At 38.8% G+C, this 20,960-nt stretch overlaps 1 protein-coding gene across 1 annotated transcript in view; it reads right to left on the reverse strand.

Annotated features, from left to right (window-relative positions):
* LOC117335123 (protein unc-13 homolog A-like) overlaps positions 1–20,960 on the reverse strand; it is a 179,480-nt gene that overhangs the window by 104,283 nt on the left and 54,237 nt on the right. Inside the window, 7 exon segments of the mRNA XM_033895048.1 lie at positions 2,358–2,523; positions 2,852–2,932; positions 3,666–4,404; positions 4,826–4,874; positions 6,443–6,522; positions 7,859–7,982; positions 12,491–12,608. Of these exon segments, the coding sequence (XP_033750939.1) occupies positions 2,358–2,523; positions 2,852–2,932; positions 3,666–4,404; positions 4,826–4,874; positions 6,443–6,522; positions 7,859–7,982; positions 12,491–12,608 (1,357 nt within the window).

The following is a 20,960-nucleotide window of genomic DNA, read 5'->3' on the forward strand; positions in this document are numbered from 1 at the left end:
CCTGGGAAGATAAATCCCTTTCTAATGCCTACCTCCCTTAAACATTAAATCCCTTTCTAATGCCTACCTCCCCTGGGAAGTTTATTATAATACGATCCTATTAGATGACCAGTTAAGCATTCCCATGGCGGCATATTAAATGCATCACAATCTGCAGATAGTTGTGATTTCTGAATTATCATTTCATTATACATATACACAATTTTTGATAAGTGATAATCCAATTTTATATACATTTTTGTCCAAATGAAATTCTTATACAACTTTTTCCAAGTAGTACAGGTTTACAAATGTATGAATTAATATATGTAAGATATACGTATTAATCATTCAAACTTGCTATATCTGAAGTATTACTCTTTATTTGAAATATTACTCTTTATCTGAATTATTATTAGTTGTAAATAACTGAAATAAAATGTATAAAGCTGCGTAAATCCTGATTGATGCCTGGAATGTGGACAGCCTATGGATACATACATCTAGCTTATTATACAGTAATTACAATACCACATAGGACGCGCCCAACACACATACATAATTGATAAACATATAACTGTTAGTACACAGGGATATAATGCTCCAATAAACACACTCAATAATCAATGAAGGGTGGTAAAATCAAAAGGAAACTATTGGATTATCTCCCTTTACTGAATTATCTTCTGTTATTTTATAGACTGGATTATCTCCCTTTACTGAATTATCTTCTGTTAATTTATAGACTGGATTACCTCCCTTTACTGAGTTCTCTTCTGTTATTTTATAGACTGGATTACCTCCCTTTACTGAGTTCTCTTCTGTTAATTTAAAGACTGGATTAACTGCCTTCGTACTGTTTCTCTCTGCTAGGCTGTGCTCATGAATACATTGTAATTTAAAGTTACATTATCCCCCCTTACTATAAAGGGATAAGTTCTTTTTACCTTTCATTTGGGACACATTAAAAACTTTTGTGGTTACGTTTACCCTTCCAATTTGTTATTTACATTTATTAAAAGTCAAGGAATTCTTATTTTTTCTTCAAATTTTTCATGCTGTTTTTTTTTTTTTATGTATCAATTGAAAACTCATTGTAAGTTTTTTCGAAGATTTCCAAGTCCATAAAAATACATCCTATACCCCTCGTAGTATATAATCATTATAGGCATAGATATATGATAAAATGACTATTGAGTGTCAGAAATATTTGGAATTTTTCAAAATATCTAGTGTTTGGGTATGATTTGGAATGGGAAATTGATATCCTATCAAGCTTCTGAAATTTTAGTAAAAACATTTTGTGATGGCTGCTGCCAATGAGCTTCTCAATCACTGACTGCAAAACAGATGATACAACTCCCATAAAATGATGACAAAGTACAAAAAAAGAAAATAAATTCTACATAAAGTGATGAAAATTAGTCACAGAAATGATGATAGATTTCACGTAAAAATGATGATAACATATTCCAAACTAGAACTGTCGCCAGGATGGCTGACTGGCTGACTAATACCCCTGCAATCTGCATGAGTCAATGGTAATAAGAGGCTAACTAAGAAAACCGTGCATGCCGATATTTCTGAAATTTGTTCAAATCAGTCCACAAGTTTTGGAAGAGTTGTCTGGACATTAAAACCCTGTTTACAGTGACCAGTTACTATAGCAACCATAATTTTGAGAAAAATAAAGTCAGATGCACATCTACACTTGATCATTAATATTTAGGAGGAGTTGTCCAGACAAACTTAAAGTTATGGTTCTTATCGGAAAACCTGTTTAAAGTGACCAGTTGCCGTAGCAACCATAATTTTGAGAAAAAGATGCACATCTACACATGGTCCTCTATATTTGTGTGAAGTTTCATTGAAATCGGCCCTTTGGTTTAGGAGTTGTCAGGACAATCTTAAAGTTATGGTTCTTATCAGAAAACCTGTTTATAGTGACAAGTTGCCATAGCAACCATAATTTTGAGGAAAAGAAAGTGGAATGCACATCTACACTTGATCATTAATATTTGTGTGAAGTTTCATTGGAATCGGCCCATCGGTTTAGGATGAGTTGTCCGGACAAACTTAAAGTTATGGTTCTTAGCGGAAAACCTGTTTATGGTGACCAGTTGCCATAGCAACCATAATTTTGAGAAAAAGAAACTGGCATGCACAACTACACATGATCATTAATATTTGTGTGAAGTTTCATTGGAATCGGCCCATCGGTTTAGGAGGAGTTGTCCGGACGGATGGAGGGATGGCCGGCCGGCCGGACGGACAGACAACCTGATTACAGTATACCCCCCTAACTTGGTTTCGGGGGTATAATAATGCTAATATGAGATGGTGTATAAGATGACAGACAGACAGACAGATACACTTACCTGGCCTAACTTCACACAAACTTTGTTATACACATCTATCCATTTGGCTTTGGCAGGAGAATTTATGTTGAGGTTACTGCTTCTCTCAAATGCTGCACTTTCGTCACTGCATTCTTGTGTACTCTGACGGCTCACATTGGTAGTTGATGACCGACTGTTGGCCGGACTAAAAACATCAAAGTTATTATTATAAAATGACCTGTAGTACATTCTGTTAAGGATAAGATATATTTCTCTAATTTGCAAAATATAACATCAACAATGTGGATATGAAATACAAGATACAATTTGTCTTAAAGCAAAATGAGATAACATATATAAAATGTTTAATTATAGGCATCATTAATTTCACATTAGGAATGGTAATCCTTAACCAATTAGGTGATAATTGGGGGTTTTCCCTTCCAAAACAATTGATGGTATTGTTTTTTCTTCTCTCCATACTGTCTGTGCTGGAAAAAAACGTAAAAGAAACCTATGATATACAAATTTACCTGAAATCTTGTGTACTGTGGCGACTTGTAGTAGTCATGTTAGTCATGTTAGTTAGGGAATCCCTGCTCCGTATAGGGCTTCTAAAAATAGCAACATTAAAATGTCATGTTAGTTAGGGAATCCCTGCTCCCTATAGGGCTTCTAAAAATAGCAACATTAAAATGTCATGTTAGTTAGGGAACCCTGCTCCCTATAGGGCTTCTAAAAATAGCAACATTAAAATGTCATGTTACTTAGGGAGTCCCTGCTCCCTATAGGGCTTCTAAAAATAACAATATTAGAATGTCATGTTAGTTAGGGAACCCTGCTCCCTATAGGGCTTCTAAAAATAGCAACATTAAAATGTCATGTTAGTTTGGGAACCCTGCTCCCTATAGGGCTTCTAAAAATAGCAACATTAAAATGTCATGTTAGTTAGGGAATCCCTGCTCCCTATAGGGCTTCTAAAAATAACAATATTAGAATGTCATGTTAGTTAGGGAACCCTGCTCCCTATAGGGCTTCTAAAAATAGCAACATTAAAATGTCATGTTAGTTTGGGAACCCTGCTCCCTATAGGGCTTCTAAAAATAGCAACATTAAAATGTCATGTTAGTTAGGGAACCCTGCTCCCTATAGGGCTTCTAAAAATAGCAACATTAACATGTCGTTAGTTAGGGAATCCCTGCTCCCTATAGGGCTTCTAAAAATAGCAACATTAAGATGTCATGTTAGTTAGGGAATCCCTGCTCCCTATAGGGCTTCTAAAAATAACAATGAGTTATGTTAAATCATTAAATCTCGCCAAAACAAATCTACAGAAGGGAAACCTACCCTTCAGTGAGAAACTTGTAAGGCTGTTGTGGTCTGCTATTGTAGGAGAGAAGATCAGAGTCTGTATCACTGCGCACTTGGTGGTACGGACTGTCTCGAGGCCCATCCTGTCCAGGACCTTGTCGAAAGTCAGGGTAGTTATTATCTATACTCTGTCCACGATAAACACTTCCAGGATAACTATCCTGACTTTGTGAATTTTCCCGACTGTGTCGATACGGACTGTCCTGAATATTATTTTTACGGTACGGACTATCCTGACTTTGATGGTAGGGACTATCTTGTCCCATGCCGTAAGAACCGTCCCTGAATCCGTCGTTAGTGTGGTATGGACTATCATTGTTATATCCATCTTGACTGTTCTGATATGGACTGTCTCGGTAATAATCAGGATCATCCTGATCATAATATTTATCTTGATCGTAATCATCACGCTCAATTGATTCACCACCAGACAAATGTCGATCAAAAGAATCCACATGACCAAAAGTTCTTTCAGTATCAGAAATTCTGTCTTGATCAAAACTTTCAATATGGTCAAAGGATCCTCCTCGATCAAATGATTCACCATCAAATGAATCAAATGGTCCCATATCTCTCATGTATTCCTCACGACTATCCTCCCGCATGCGGATCAGTGGATCCGTCGTCCCACGCCACTGATGTACAGAGCTATTGTGCTGATGTTGCTGGGGAAAGCTTATGTCACTGGTGTAATCACTGTCTTCTGACATACCTGCTGTAAACCAAAAATTATACAAATAATCATCGTGAATAAACTAAAAATTCCTGATAATATCACAAATACTTTATGACGATAAACTGATATTCCTGATAATATCACAAATACTTGATGAAAATAGGCAGATGTTTCTAGTATAAAAAGAAATTTTGTACTTTAATATGCCCTTGTGTAATAGTTGCCCAGTATTTCAGTTCTATAGACAAGGGTATAGGGGTACTTGTAAGTGGCAAAATATTTCACCCTGATATACCGGTACATGAATATTAAGAATGGTTTCCGGACATGGTTCCATTGGGTGGAGAACTTTTCTTGAGAAGCTCTAGAAATTAGGATGAAGCTCTAGTAATTGGAATGAAAACACAAACATGTACAAGTCCCATCAGATCCATCAGATTCCTCCTAACCACAAACTTACACTGTGTTGATGATGTGTGCCGCCGATGTTGTTCTTGTATCGTCAAAATCTGGAAAGAAAGAATTGTGTTTTATAAATAAATACAAAATCAAACACCTGTATGTTCTGTATGTAACTTAATTCCCCACAGAGACTGTTATAGGTATAGAAGTGCAGCATACATACACTGTATGTTCTTCCATTTCTTTTCTTCTACTTAACTGAGAATTGATCATTAGATTTTCATCTCATGAAAAATATGAAGTGTTATAACATTTAAAAATACATTTTTTTGTATGAATTGTAAAATTTAAATGACATTGTATAGTCAGATTAAGTCTGACACAACAAGGTTCATTACAACAAAATACTTTAAAAATATGGCACAACTATTCCTCACAATAATAGAAATGTACAACATGTTACAGACATAAATATTGATTTAAATAATAAACATATTACATTATAGGTGTAAGCTTGACATTATAGGTATAAGCTTGACATTATAGGTATTAGTTTGACATTAAAGGTATTAGTTTGACATTATAGGTATAAGTTTGACATTAAAGGTACTAGTTTGACATTATAGGTATTAGTTTGACATTATAGGTACTAGTTTGACATTATAGGTATTAGTTTGACATTATAGGTATAAGTTTGACATTATAGGTATCAGTTTGACATTATAGGTATTAGTTTGACATTATAGGTATTAGTTTGACATTATAGGTATTAGTTTGACATTATAGGTATTAGTTTGACATTATAGGTATTAGTTTGACATTAAAGGTATTAGTTTTAGATCACATAGTGATAAAACAACATGATAGTGATACAGTATGTGTGTTCTACATAAGTTCATGGATCTTATTTCTTTAATGAGTGTCAGGATATGTAGATATAGTTGATGCAAAATGGAAACAATCTGTAAATCACTTTATTACAACAAGCTGAAGTGTAACATGTGTATGTTATGTACTCATTGCACCAATCAATGAACTGGTTGACATACCTATGCACAAATGGGATTGACTTATTTACAAATGGTTAAAATATGAATATAGCTACATGTTAATTTTGTTAAATGAAAATAGAACTATATACGTTTAAAGTGTGTAAAAAACTTAAACTCCTATCAGTGAACTTACAATCTGTCAAATCTTTACAAAGTGTGGTATAACTCTGTCAATAGTCTAATTTCAAGTATTCCAATACTTGCCAAAAGCAAATGCCATAAGAACGAACCCTAATAATTTAGTCCGTTTGAAATAAGTGTTACATAAAAACACAAACTTTGTTTAGCAGTGTTTTTTATAACACTGGTTATTCTCGGTAAAGGGAGACAATCTACATTATCGGTAAAGGGAGACAATCTACATTATCGGTAAAGGGAGACAATCTACATTTTCGGTAAAGGGAGACAATCTACATTATCGGTAAAGGGAGACAATCTACATTTTCGGTAAAGGGAGACAATCTACATTATCGGTAAAGGGAGACAATCTACAATCAGAAAATGATGTTTAAATCACAATTGGAAAACCATACAAAAACACTGTTAGTTTCTACAGAATATAGTCACAGTTATTGTCTCATGTCTCATATAGGTACACATAACATGTTTCCCATTTGTTTTACCTCTTGGTCCATGGTGTTGAGCACCTCAAGTTTGTTTTGTAATTCAACAGCCTCCGTCTCGGGAAGATCTGCAACAACATCTGAAGTCAGTGCAAGCACATGTTACTCTACAGCAGTTTTGGCAAAAATCATACAGTTAAGATCACACAAAGCCAAAATAAAACCAGAACATCACACATCACTCTGAATTCTCAAATGATATTAATATATACACATCAATCGGAATTCTCACACATCACTCTGAATTCTCACTTGACTTTCTTTTCTTCCCAGGCAAGAGAAAAGCAATACTTCTTGGAATTTCCATTGTGAAGATATAAAAGGTGTTTTAAAATCTGTAAGCCTTAGAGGAGTACATTTACAATTTTCCTTTAACTACATACAGCAAGCTGTTCTTTATTCTGGACTGGCTGTTTTTATAATTATGAATAATAACAATATTTTACAGGTAATTTATGCCAATCCTTTGATATTCCAAAAAGGGAAGGACTAGGAAGCATGCAAAACAAACAAATTAAAGCCTCTCATTCCATCTATATGTCATACAGGACACAAGTGGAACGTGGCAGAATATGACTCATCATTTTATCAATGAATCAGATCACTAAAAGATTAAAAGTTTATATGAAACATTGCTATCATGTATATCTGATATACAAGCATCTGCTGCCATGTAAAATATTCTACCATAATTTTCCTACAGATACAGCATTTACAAAGTCTTGTGATGTAAAGCCCCTAAATACACAATTGTGGTGCGACCTCAAAAATGTATAATCTTGTGTAACTAAATAGTAGCCTACATGAACCTCTCAGGGGAAAATATCAACAAGAGGTCCAACGGGTCTGTATCACCCAATGCTTCTATAATGCAACTTTGAGGTTAACCTAGGTCATTTATCTGGATGCTTAGCCGATAACAAATAAATTTAAATGCATGAGGCATAATGGGCCTGTATCATTTACTTGTAATTCACTGCTTTAATGATTCAAGGACTTTCATTCGATCAAAACAAGTTTTAGAAAAATTGATTCCTGTTGCATTGAGTACAGGTTGTGGAGATTTCACTATGCTGGACTTCAGTCTCACCACAAAAAGAAAATAGTTTAACACCATGATTCAAAAGCAGGAGCCTACAAGCTAAATATTACAATTGAAAGCTTTTAATCAGATTTTGTGTAAGTGTTTTCAACAAATTTGACCCGTGACCTTGAATATGGGTCAAGGTCACTTCTTTTCACAAGTCTTTGGGCCTCTTATCTATTGAGAATAGTCATTGCTGGGTGGACAGAGGACAAAAGACACCACACAACAGCAAAAGCTTAAATGCTCTTTTTGAAAAAAAATTTATAAGAAAGCCTTGTGTACACTTTCACTCTAAACCCTGTGTAAAGGTTTTAGCACTCGAGACATACCATATGGAAGCTCAAATCTGGCATCGATGAGAATTTCATGGCCAGTTTTGACCCTTGTTCCAGCAACTTCTCCATTTTGTAAAATAAGTTCACTGTACATGGAAAGCCATGACCCATCTCCTTCCTGTAACCAAAAAAAAAAAACATCTGATGAATATAAAAATGTCCAGCCCTGGCAAGCTCCAGTGTCTCATGAACAAGTCACACAATGGTTGGTACCATTTTTCAACTATAGCTGTCACCAGGACCTAATACTCCCTGATAAACCCTGATTCCAACTCTGCCTCAAACAGATCGATGCATACAACATAAGTATACATGTGAGCATAAAATTCAAAAAGTTTGGATGAAAATTGCTGAAAGATTCTGTTAACAAACATAAGACAAGGGGCATAACTATAAAAAAAAGTATACATATCATCAAAATTGGGTACTGGTTTCTGAAATAAACACTCATGGTAGGATATACTGTATTGTGTGGATAGGTTTTTCAAGGCATGTTCTACTATACTGTATGGGAAGAAAGTCTCTCAATGCATGTTCTGCTGTATTGTATGGGTAGGAGGTCTCTCAATGCATGTTCTACTGTATTGTATGAGGTCTCTCAAGGCAAGTTCTACTGTATTGTATGGGTAGGAGCTATCTCAAGGCAAGTTCTACTGTATTGTATGGGTAGGTAGGAGGTCTCTCAAGGCAAGTTCTACTGTATTGTATGGGTAGGTAGGAGGTCTCTCAAGGCATCCAACTGTGATGAGGTAAACTCCCAGACAACACAACCATCCAACTGTGGTGAGGTAAACTCCTACAGAACACAGCCATCCAACTGTGGTGAGGTAAACTCCCAGACAACACAGCCATCCAACTGTGGTGAGGTAAACTCCTACAGAGCACAGCCATCCAACTGTGGTGAGGTAAACTCCTACAGAACACAGCCATCCAACTGTGGTGAGGTAAACTCCTACAGAACACAGCCATCCAACTGTGGTGAGGTAAACTCCTACAGAACACAGCCATCCAACTGTGGTGAGGTAAACTCCTACAGAACACAGTCATCCAACTGTGGTGAGGTAAACTCCTACAGAACACAGCCATCCAACTGTGGTGAGGTAAACTCCTACAGAACACAGCCATCCAACTGTGGTGAGGTAAACTCCTACAGAACACAGCCATCCAACTGTGGTGAGGTAAACTCCTACAGAACACAGCCATCCAACTGTGGTGAGGTAAACTCCTACAGAACACAGTCATCCAACTGTGGTGAGGTAAACTCCTACAGAACACAGTCATCCAACTGTGGTGAGGTAAACTCCCAGACAACACAGCCATCCAACTGTGGTGAGGTAAACTCCTACAGAACACAGCCATCCAACTGTGGTGAGGTAAACTCCTACAGAACACAGCCATCCAACTGTGGTGAGGTAAACTCCTACAGAACACAGCCATCCAACTGTGGTGAGGTAAACTCCCAGACAACACAGCCATCCAACTGTGGTGAGGTAAACTCCTACAGAAAAAAGCTCTCTTTTCATCTAATCAGAACATATTCTTGCACAATGAAATTATCAAATCCAAATTTCTGCATGAGTGATAAAGCCATGTATCTATTGTCCCCCTCACCAGGTAAGAATAGCTACAACCAAGCTACCCTTCTCTTAAGGGATCAATGCCACAGGGTACTCCAGTACCAGACAAAATAGTTTTGAATAACCTGTAAAAAAATTTGGAACACATTCCACGTAAATCTTTTAAGTTTCTAATACCCTGTAAAAGTTGGAACATACTCACTAATATCTTGAAAGTTTCTAATACCCTGTAAAATTTGGAACATACTCTGCTAATGTCTTTAAAGTTTCTAATACCCTGTAAAATTTTGAACATACTCTGCTAATGTCTTTAAAGTTTCTAATACCCTGTAAAATTTAGAATGCACTTCACTATGTCACGGGTCTTCTGATAATACTCCTGTTGAACTTTCCATGAATTTTCTCGTAAGTCATGTACATGCGTACATATGGCACTCCTGATGGTGTGGATGGTTACATAACTATCTGGTGGTGTCTTCCTGGGTTGGGACACAACCTTACAGATTAATTCTCCTTTTCATAAATCACAGAGTTTTCTTCTGAGTCCAATATCTTCTTATTATGGGTCTGGTCTCTAGAAAAGTCATTTCTCATTGACCAAGCAAAAGCCCTATTAACTTGTATCAACCGGTCATTCTGTCCCTAAGTAAGCTTCATTGTGCACCACCAGCATTTTGACCACCAATTTCCTTTCTGGCTAGTGTATGATTTTGGTTATTAAGAGGCCATTACAATATATCTTTTATATATGGCCTGTTACAGCTGATCCACATCCATAACACATAATAATCACTCATTTGACAAACTTATTACTCCTTGAGAATTCTACAGACTTTCGCCCTGTTCTGGTAGTTTTCTCTCAAGGTCCTCCTGATGGCAATTTATCAACACTTCTATCAATTTGATAAGTTTGTCTTGCTGAAAAATTTAGCTATTAAATTCCATGTTGGTGATATCATGCAGAAATGAGGAGAAAAGGGAATAGGGGATAGGGGATGGTCAGAGAAATTGTAGATTTAGAAGGAATGGAGAGAATGAGGGACTGTGAGGGAACTGAGAATGTATGAGGGGTATAGGATGTGGGTCATAGTCAGGGCTGGGGACAGAGAGAAATGAGGAATGGAGAGGGATAGGGGATGTGGGGCATAGTCAGGGCTGGGGACAGAGAGAAATGAGGAATGGAGAGGGGTAGGGGATGTGGGTCATAGTCAGGAGTGGGGACAGAGAGAAATGAGGAATGGAGAGGGGTAGGGGATGTGGCCATTGTCAGGACTGGGGACAGAGAGAAATGAGGAATGGAGAGGGGTAGGGGATGTGGGTCATAGTCAGGGCTGGGGACAGAGAGAAATGAGGAATGGAGAGGGGTAGGGGATGTGGGTCATAGTCAGGACTGGGGACAGAGAGAAATGAGGAATGGAGAGGGGTAGGGGATGTGGGTCATAGTCAGGGCTGGGGACAGAGAGAAATGAGGAATGGAGAGGGGTAGGGGATGTGGGTCATAGTCAGGGCTGGGGACAGAGAAAAATGAGGAATGGAGAGGGGTAGGGGATGTGGGTCATAGTCAGGACTGGGGACAGAGAGAAATGAGGAATGGAGAAGGGTAGGGGATGTGGGTCATAGTCAGGGCTGGGGACAGAGAGAAATGAGGAATTTAGTAGGGGTGAGGAAAGTGAGAAATGAGAAATTTAGTAGGGGTGAGGAAAGTGAGAAATGAGAAATTTAGTAGGGGTGGGGATAGTGAGAAATGAGAAATGAAGGGAAGTAAAGGATGTGGGTCTTAGCCAGGGCTGGAGACTGTGAGAGACAGCATTATTGTCCTTTCATTTTACAAAAAAAAACATACCAGAATAACATCATGGAATATATCTACATATTTGATTGAGTTTTCCAATGAACTGCACTGCATGTATGGCCTTCAGAATTGATTCCCCAGTGTCTAAATCATTACCATCCAGTCCCAAATTGCATCATAATGCACAAAACTGTTAAATTCAAGAATATAATGCTATAATGCTGGAGGAACATCCAGAGCTAATGATAGCCTAGAATAGCATGAAGAGTGGCTCAAGGGAGACAATCCATACTGTGTACATTACCAACCTAGCCTTTGCTTGCTAAATGTTCACTAATTTATTTATTTAGGCCTAGTCTGCTTTTATTGGATATATTTGTCCACATTTTCATGTAATGTACAGTGACAGAAGCTAATATACATAGGGCATTTGTGTTCTAGCCCTTTAAGACAAAGCTTAGAATGTAGATGACGGCATAAAATATTTTAGGGGTGACAGCAGTCTTCCATATTACAAAACACTGTAAACAGGTTAGGATGACACAATACTGTAGGATTCTCCAGGTTATACAGATGTAGTCACTGTCAGATATGTCACCTTCAGACGTCTCTGGAGATGGTGGGGACATAAATAAAATGCTTATTTACTGATCCTATCCAACTGTAGAGAACAGTCTAGCTTTAGTTGATACAAAACTGTCAAAGAAACCCATTGGCTTGTTCATTGTCAACAAAACTGCATCCTTATTGGCAGCCAAAAAAAATGCATTTAGCTTGCTGGTACATAAACAATTTTCATCCTATAGTTTCCAAAGCTATACCGTTTTCCTGAGAATGCAAAGCTGTTGATGATCACAGTATATGAGGGGTTAATTTCCAGGCAATCCAGCCAGAGTAGATCACAAGTCACATTGACTGCTTTAAAACCAATTTTATCTATTGATAACATATGCGGCTAACCTGAAAATTGAAAATCGTGTTGGTCAGTTCACTGTGGCAACCAGTAGGAGGGCCGCCATGGTGAGCATTGCTTCAGGCATGAGCTCAGGTGGAGCCACAATGGGTGCAAATCTTGGTGGTAGTACGTAGCAAATATTCAAACAAAAACTTTGAAGACAGTGGAGAGCTGCGGAACCTAAACACCTTGGATTTGTATTGTGTGTATATAATCATAATATATATTCCAAAACATGGTAGATCCTGGTAAACAGTGGGGATATAGACCTAATAGTTTCTATGTACCATTTTGATACCTACCGTATTTGAGTGATGGATCTTGCGGAGTGGTAGCCAGTGAAGGCCTAACAATTTATCCCACAGCATGCCTTTGTTCCACACTTCCACAATCAGACCTGTGTCAAGCCGCATTGTCTCACTGTGATAAAAAAAAATAATCGTAAAGGCAAACTACCTGATAAACAAGGGAAATAACTCATCTATTCACAATCATCGATTTAGTTTATAATATCTTTTCATTGTTTAATTTGTGTGTGATATTCACTTGTAAAATGCCAAATGATCTGTATCACTGATCTTATGATTGCATTGGCCACCACACACAGAGGTGTAGCCAACTAAGGTCACTCAATATGACTCCAGGGCCACACTCAAGCTACTATATAGCTACTGACCATCAATTAGCTTGTGGTCAAGGCTATATTAATTACTTGTGGTTGTATTTTGTGGGGATGGGAAAGTGCTAGCATCATTAGAGACAAGATCTGCAGCTAAATTATTTTCAGCACAATTAAATCATGCTGTGGCAATATTCTGTCATCACAAAAAACTCATTCTCCTAAAATTGCATTGTTCATCGGGCCAAACAAACCAATGGTTTGGTTTTTGATTTTAGATATGACTATTGATTTGTGAAATAGTTTCACAATGGTTAGAGACAACATTTCATACATTTACACTGTACAGTGTTAATAAACTGTCACAGGAACATATCACTTTCATTGCTGGGTTTAATGTATTGCCCAATCAACTGGCATGGTCATTTTAAGGTGGATTTCAGCATGTAGAAACCTGTAGCTACCTCAATGAAACAACATACAGAATGCCTACCCAATGCTATCTAGAACAACTGGGGTAATGTGTCAGTCCAAGGACGAAACCACACAACAGTAAAGGATCCCAATCACCCTGGGTAGAGATCAAATCACACACATTGGAGAGCACTTGATGTTTGATCCATCAGTATAATTGCGGTATAACATATGAAATGTTCATGTGTACTATCTTTTCGTGGGTCGTAGCTTTAAAATTATTTTGTGAGTACAAACTTTCGTGGTTATCCCATGCAACAATAATATAACAATAATACATTTGTGGCTCCAGAGAAACCATGAAACTAGTGAAAGTTATATATATAACAACCACATGCACAGTTTCATGTTATACAATATGAGATTTTACCTTTTTTTTTTTTTTTTTTCAAAATAGTTCAGTTTCTCTATGTATAATGTTTGTGTATAATTCTGTAACTCTAGCTATATTTCTAGATCTGATAACTACATACTCCGGTCATCATTGTTTGACAGACCAGTAGGTACAATAAATGGAACATAGAATGCACACTAAGTATCCGATTGAATGGTGTTTCAGAAACACACAATTAATTATAGGAGTTGTGTTAGTTAATTGGCTGTCTGATGTGCCTGACAGCTAGGACAAACCAGGAGGTTTTCATATTGAATGCTCAGACAGTACCAGACAGCCTGAGCAATATCTAGGAAGCAGATATAGGTAACGGCAAAGTTCTATCATTCCTATATGTGCACAAGACTGAGAAACTATAAAAATATATCCTCTTCGAAATCTTCAAAATACATTACAATCACCATACTGTACAATTACACAGTAAAATCCAAGAATCCTATCATCACACTAACTCTGCATTATGATATATCATGTGAATTCAGAGGAAAAATCAATCACAAACCTCGTGCAAAAATGTTATTGAATTTTCCCCCAGAGAACCACAAGCCTATACCAGCCTCTAATGGCAAAACTAATACAAATATACACGATGACTCTGGAGTTATATCCCTTCCTTCTCTGAAGCGACAGAGTTAGCCAGAGTTTTTTTCCCAGTGCAAACCTTGCCAGAGTCCTCTTAAAAACTCATTACATGTCCAACACACAGGAAGCTTCAATCCTGCTGGCAGAAGAAAATGGGATTTTTATCATAAAAGCATGAACCCAGAATGTGAAATTTAGTTGAATAAGCTTTGTGACATTATTAGACTTTGAATCATTATAATGAAATCCTTGCTATTCTATATTTTGTTTGCCTTAATTTTGAAAAGCACTCAGTATTGTTATTTGACATGTGTAAAGGTGACAGCAGGACAGCATCAAGTTGAAGATGAACTGCAATATCAAGTTTATGTTCAAGTGATTCATCATCATGGCAGACCATGATAGACATATCCTTGTCTCTGGTAGACATGTTCCTGACCATGATAGACCTATCCTTGTCTCTGGTAGCCTGGCCATGATAGACCTATCCGTGCCTCTGGTAGCCTGACCATGATAGACATATCCTTGTCTCTGGTAGCCTGACCATGATAGACCTATCCTTGTCTCTGGTAGCCTGACCATGATAGACATATCCTTGTCTCTGGTAGCCTGACCATGATAGACATATCCATGTCTCTGGTAGCCTGACCATGATAGACATATCCTTGTCTCTGGTAGCCTGACCATGATAGACCTATCCATGTCTCTGGTAGCCTGACCATGATAGACATATCCTTGCCTCTGGTAGCCTGACCATGATAGACATATCCATGTCTCTGGTAGCCTGACCATGATAGACATATCCTTGTCTCTGGTAGTCTGACCATGATAGACATATCCTTGTCTCTGGTAGCCTGACCATGATAGACATATCCATGTCTCTGGTAGCCTGACCATGATAGACATATCCTTGCCTCTGGTAGCCTGACCATTATAGACATATCCTTGTCTCTGGTAGCCTGACCATGATAGACATATCCTTGTCTCTGGTAGCCTGACCATGAAAGACCTATTCTTGTCTCTGGTAGCCTGACCATGAAAGACCTATCCTTGTCTCTGGTAGCCTGACCATGAAAGACCTATCCTTGTTTCTGGTAGCCTGACCATGATAGACATATCCTTGTCTCTGGTAGCCTGACCATGAAAGACCTATCCTTGTTTCTGGTAGCCTGACCATGATAGACATATCCATGTCTCTGGTAGCCTGGCCATGATAGACATATCCATGCCTCTGGTAGCCTGACCATGAAAGACCTATCCTTGTCTCTGGTAGCCTGACCATGAAAGACCTATCCTTGTTTCTGGTAGCCTGACCATGATAGACATATCCTTGTCTCTGGTAGCCTGACCATGATAGACATATCCATGTCTCTGGTAGCCTGGCCATGATAGACATATCCATGCCTCTGGTAGACATGTCCCTGGCCATGATAGACCTATCCTTGTCTCTGGTAGCCTGACCATGATAGACCTATCCATGTCTCTGGTAGCCTGACCATGATAGACATATCCATGCCTCTGGCAGACATGTCCCATGATAGACCTATCCTTGCCTCTGGCAGACATGTCCCATGATAGACATATCCTTGCCTCTGGTTGACATGTTCCTGCCCCTGGAATATATATCTTTCCCCTGGTAAATGTCCTTGCCCCTAGCCCTGGTAAATGTCCTTGCCCCTACCCCTGGTAGTAATGCCCTTGTCCCTACCCCTTGTAGTCATGTCCTTGCTCTTACCCCTGGTAGGCATGTCCTTACCCTTACCCCTAGTAAATGTCCTTGCCTCTACCCCTAATAAATGTCCTTTAGTGACCCCTACCCCTGGTAGTCATGTCCTTGCCCCTACCCCTAGTAAATGTCCTTGCCCTACCCCTGGTAGTCATGTCCTTGCCCCTACCCTGGTAGTCATGTCCTTGCCCCTACCCCTGGTAGTCATGTCCTTGCCCCTACCCCTAGTAAATGTCCTTGCCCCTACCCCTGGTAGTCATGTCCTTAGCCCCTACCCCTGGTAGTCATGTCCTTGCCACTACCCCTGGTAGTCATGTCCTTGCCCCTACCCCTGGTAGTAATGTCCTTGCCCCTACCCCTGGTAGTCATGTCCTTGCCCCTACCCCTAGTAAATGTCCTTGCCCCTACCCCTGGTAGTCATGTCCTTGCCCCTACCCCTGGTAGTCATGTCCTTGCCCCTACCCCTGGTAGTAATGTCCTTGCCCCTACCCCTGGTAATTCATGTCCTTGCCCCTACCCCTGGTAGTCATGTCCTTGCCCCTACCTCTGGTAAATGTCCTTGCCCCTGCCCCTAGTAAATGTCCTTGCCCCTACCACTGGTATCCATGTCCTTGCCCCTACCCCTAGTAGTCATGTCCCTTCCCTTGGGAAATATGTCCCTGCCCTTGGTAGACATGTCCTTTCCCATGGTAGACTCCAGTGACCTTGAAATTAAAGTAGGTCGATGTCATTCATTTGAATAAAATTGGCATCCATTCACCCCAGCATGTTATATTTTTACTGGCCCAATATTCTGGTCCTGGGCCTTCTGGTTATTGTGAAGTTGTTTAAAGATTCCAATTTATTCCACATCTGTGACCTTTGACAGTATGACAATGTTTTTCATCCCAGCAAGCCACTAGCCCAATAAATAAATGCTAATGGGCCTCTTGGTTATTGAGACAGTGTTGTTTAAAATAAATTAGCTTAAATGTAAAATGTCCTACACACTGAGGAGAGATAGTTGCCTACTCTTTAACAAGCAGGACCGCACACTGAAGACAGATTGTTGTATGGTCCTACACACTGAAGACAGATTGTTGTATGGTCCTACACACTGAGGACAGATGATTGTATGGTCCTACACACTGAAGACAGATGGTTGTCTGGCCCTACACACAGAGGACAAATGGTTGTATGGTCCTACACACTGAAGACAGATGGTTGTCTGGTCCTACACACTGAAGACAGATGGTTGTATGGTCCTACACACAGAGGACAAATGGTTGTATGGCCCTACACACTGAAGACAGATGGTTGTATGGTCCTACACACTGAAGACAGATGGTTGTCTGGTCCTACACACTGAAGACAGATGGTTGTCTGGTCCTACACACTGAAGACAGATGGCTGATGGTTGTCTGTCCTACATACAGAAGACAGATGGTTGTATGGTCCTTCATACTGAGGACAGATGGTTGTATGGTCCTACACACAGAAGACAGATGGTTGTATGGTCCTATATACTGAAGACAGATGGTTGTATGGTCCTATATACTGAGGACAGATGGTTGTATGGTCCTACATACTGAGGACAGATGGTTGTCTGGTCCTACACACTGACGACAGATGGTTGTATGGTCCTATATACTGAGGACATATGATTGTATGGTCCTACATACTGAGGACAGATGATTGCATGGTCCTATATATTGATGACAGATGATTGTATGGTCCTATATACTGATGACAGATGATTGTATGGTCCTACATACTGAGGACGTATGGTTGTATGGTCCTATATACTGATGACAGATGATTGTATGGTCCTACATACTGAGGACAGATGATTGTATGGTCCTACATACTGAGGACAGATGATTGTATGGTCATACATACTGAGGACAGATGATTGTATGGTCCTATATACTGAGGACAGATGGTTGTATGGTCCTATATACAGAGGACAGATAGTTTTATAGTCCTACATACTGAGGACAGACGGTTGTATGGTCCTATATACAGAGGACAGATGCTTGTATGGTCCTACACACTGAAGACAGATGATTGTAAGGTCCTATATACTGATGACAGATGATTGTCTGAACATAAATGGTAGATATCTGTTAAACCTACAGCTTGTTTATAGTGATAGATACTCAATAGGCAGTCATTGATTTTCTGGACAGACTGAGATATGAGCACTGTTCAACTGATTTGTGGCACCCACACAATGGCTTAGAGAAAATGCCCATTAATATCAATTAGGCCCCATTCTGAATGTCCTGCATACATGGAAATAAACAAAGAAGCATTTCACCTACTGTCCTGTCAACAAAGAACTAGGTTTATACATCTTTCTTCTTTTAATGTTATGCAGGTGTGCTCTAACCTTTCAAATCTTTTAATCATTTTTCCATTATCCCTGATCTGGTGATCACAATCCTTTATTCCCGTTATCACTGATCTAGTGATCACAATCCTTTATTCCCATTATCCATGATCTGGTGATCACAATCCTTTATTCCCGTTATCACTGATCATGTGATCACAATCCTTTATTCCCTTTATCCCTGATCTGGTGATCACAATCCTTTATTCCCTTTATCCATGATCTGGTGATCACAATCCTTTATTCCCGTTATCACTGATCATGTGATCACAATCCTTTATTCCCATTATCCATGATCTGGTGATCACAATCCTTTATTCCCTTTATCCCTGATCTAGTGATCACAATCCTTTATTCTCGTTATCCCTGATCTGGTGATCACAATCCTTTATTCCCATTATCCCTGATCATGTGATCACAATCCTTTATTCCCATTATCCCTGATCATGTGATCACAATCCTTTATTCCCGTTATCCCTGATCTGGTGATCACAATCCTTTATTCCCGTTATCCTGATCTGGTGATCACAATCCTTTATTCCTGTTATCCTGATCTGGTGATCACAATCCTTTATTCCCGTTATCCTGATCTGGTGATCACAATCCTTTATTCCTGTTATCCTGATCTGGTGATCACAATCCTTTATTCCCGTTATCCTGATCTGGTGATCACAATCCTTTATTCCTGTTATCCTGATCTGGTGATCACAATCCTTTATTCCCGTTATCCTGATCTGGTGATCACAATCCTTTATTCCTGTTATCCCTGATCTGGTGATCACAATCCTTTATTCCCGTTATCCCTGATCTGGTGATCACAATACTTTATTCCCGTTATCCCTGATCTGGTGATCACAATCCTTTATTTCCGTTATCCCTGATCTGGGGATCACAATCCTTTATTCCCGTTATCCCTGATCTGGTGATCACAATCATTTATTCCTGTTATCCCTGATGTAGTGATCACAATCCTTTATTCCTGTTATCCCTGATCTGGTGATCACCATCCTTTATTCCTGTTATCCCTGATCTGGTGATCACAATCCGTTATTCCCGTTATCCCTGATCTAGTGATCACAATCCTTTATTCCCGTTATCCCTGATCTGGTGATCACAATCCTTTATTTACTGTAACCAACATACATGGACCCTTATCAAATTGAGACCCAGCTGCTGGATTTTGAGATATGTTTTTACCTCATACTTCAGGCTATATCAAGAAACCATTGAAATCCCTTACCTACAGCTGATATATATATAAAACATGTATCCCTTTTGCTGTCTTCTTAAAATTCTATAATAATTGAATTTTATGGAACTTTTTCCCATGCCTCTTCTCTGGTGGAACCTGTACAATTGATGATTTTGTACCTTAAGGCACCATAAGTTATCTACAAGCCCTACCACTCTGTGGTGAGCTTCTGTGTCAGAGCTGCTCACTTAATTAAAAACTCTTCTATCCATCATTTAAAGGACAGGGATTCCATACATAAAAATATTTGGTATGATTGATTTCCAGGATTTTATTTGTTAGAATTTAAATCCCCTTGCTGATGGATATCAATTTCTTCCATTTAAAATGTGATGTATGCCTAGGCCTGCTAAACTTGATATAAAATCAAACCTATGAATAATCCTGAGAAACTAACATAAAGGGCAATACAGTAAAAGTCATTCTACTAAAACAAGAACTAGTGTGATGTTTGTGACATTTAAGCTGCTCACCACTCTAGAATTAGACTGACTTTCTGAGTAAGGTTTGGAGCTGGCAATTCTTGGTTGATAAATGTCTCAGGTATTGGGGAGGAATTAAGACACCAAAGATCCGATATATTTCAGGCAATCTGATCCATTTTAGACCCGCCCATCAGCCCCTGGGGATCAGTATACTATCAAACTGCCATCCAAGATACTAGTAATTCTAACCAAGTTTGATCTGATGCTCAAAAATGTAATTTCTCTGTATAAACTATACTAAATTTTACCTCTCCACAGGGGAAAACAAATGGAACCCAAGGATAATGAAACTCACAATTTTGGTAAAGCACCTTAAAACCTATTCATCTATTAACAGTATTTGATGCTATTATATCTAGGTCTTTCAGTCAGTTTGACCTTTATTACCCCAGATTTCCCAATACAAACTAAAGTAAAGTTCAACCCAACCCCGAGAGATAACATGAGATGGGTTATGAAATTCACAATTTCTGGGTCTTAATTGAGAAGATGATTTTTGAAATATGTCATCAGTCATTTTGAACCTTTTCATCCCACATTGTACCTCTCAGGCCCTAATGGGGGATGGGGACAATACCATTCATAATATTGGCTTCTACAAGCTTTATTGAAATTGTGCATTGTTCAGGGCTTTCAAAGAATTAAAAAATATAAATTATTTATGAATAGACAATGCATGATCACAGGAAAGGCATTTTCAATAGGTCAATAGCTTGTGACTTCATACCTATAACCTGGGACACCCCTGTAACCTTGGAGACCATGGCTGAAAGCATGCCTGTAACCTGGGACACCCCTGTAACCTGGGACACCATCACTGAAAGCATGCCTGTAACCTGGGAAACCATGACTGAAAGCATACCTGTAAG

This window comes from Pecten maximus, chromosome 9 (genome assembly GCF_902652985.1).
Source record: "Pecten maximus chromosome 9, xPecMax1.1, whole genome shotgun sequence".
Lineage (NCBI taxonomy): Eukaryota > Metazoa > Mollusca > Bivalvia > Pectinida > Pectinidae > Pecten > Pecten maximus.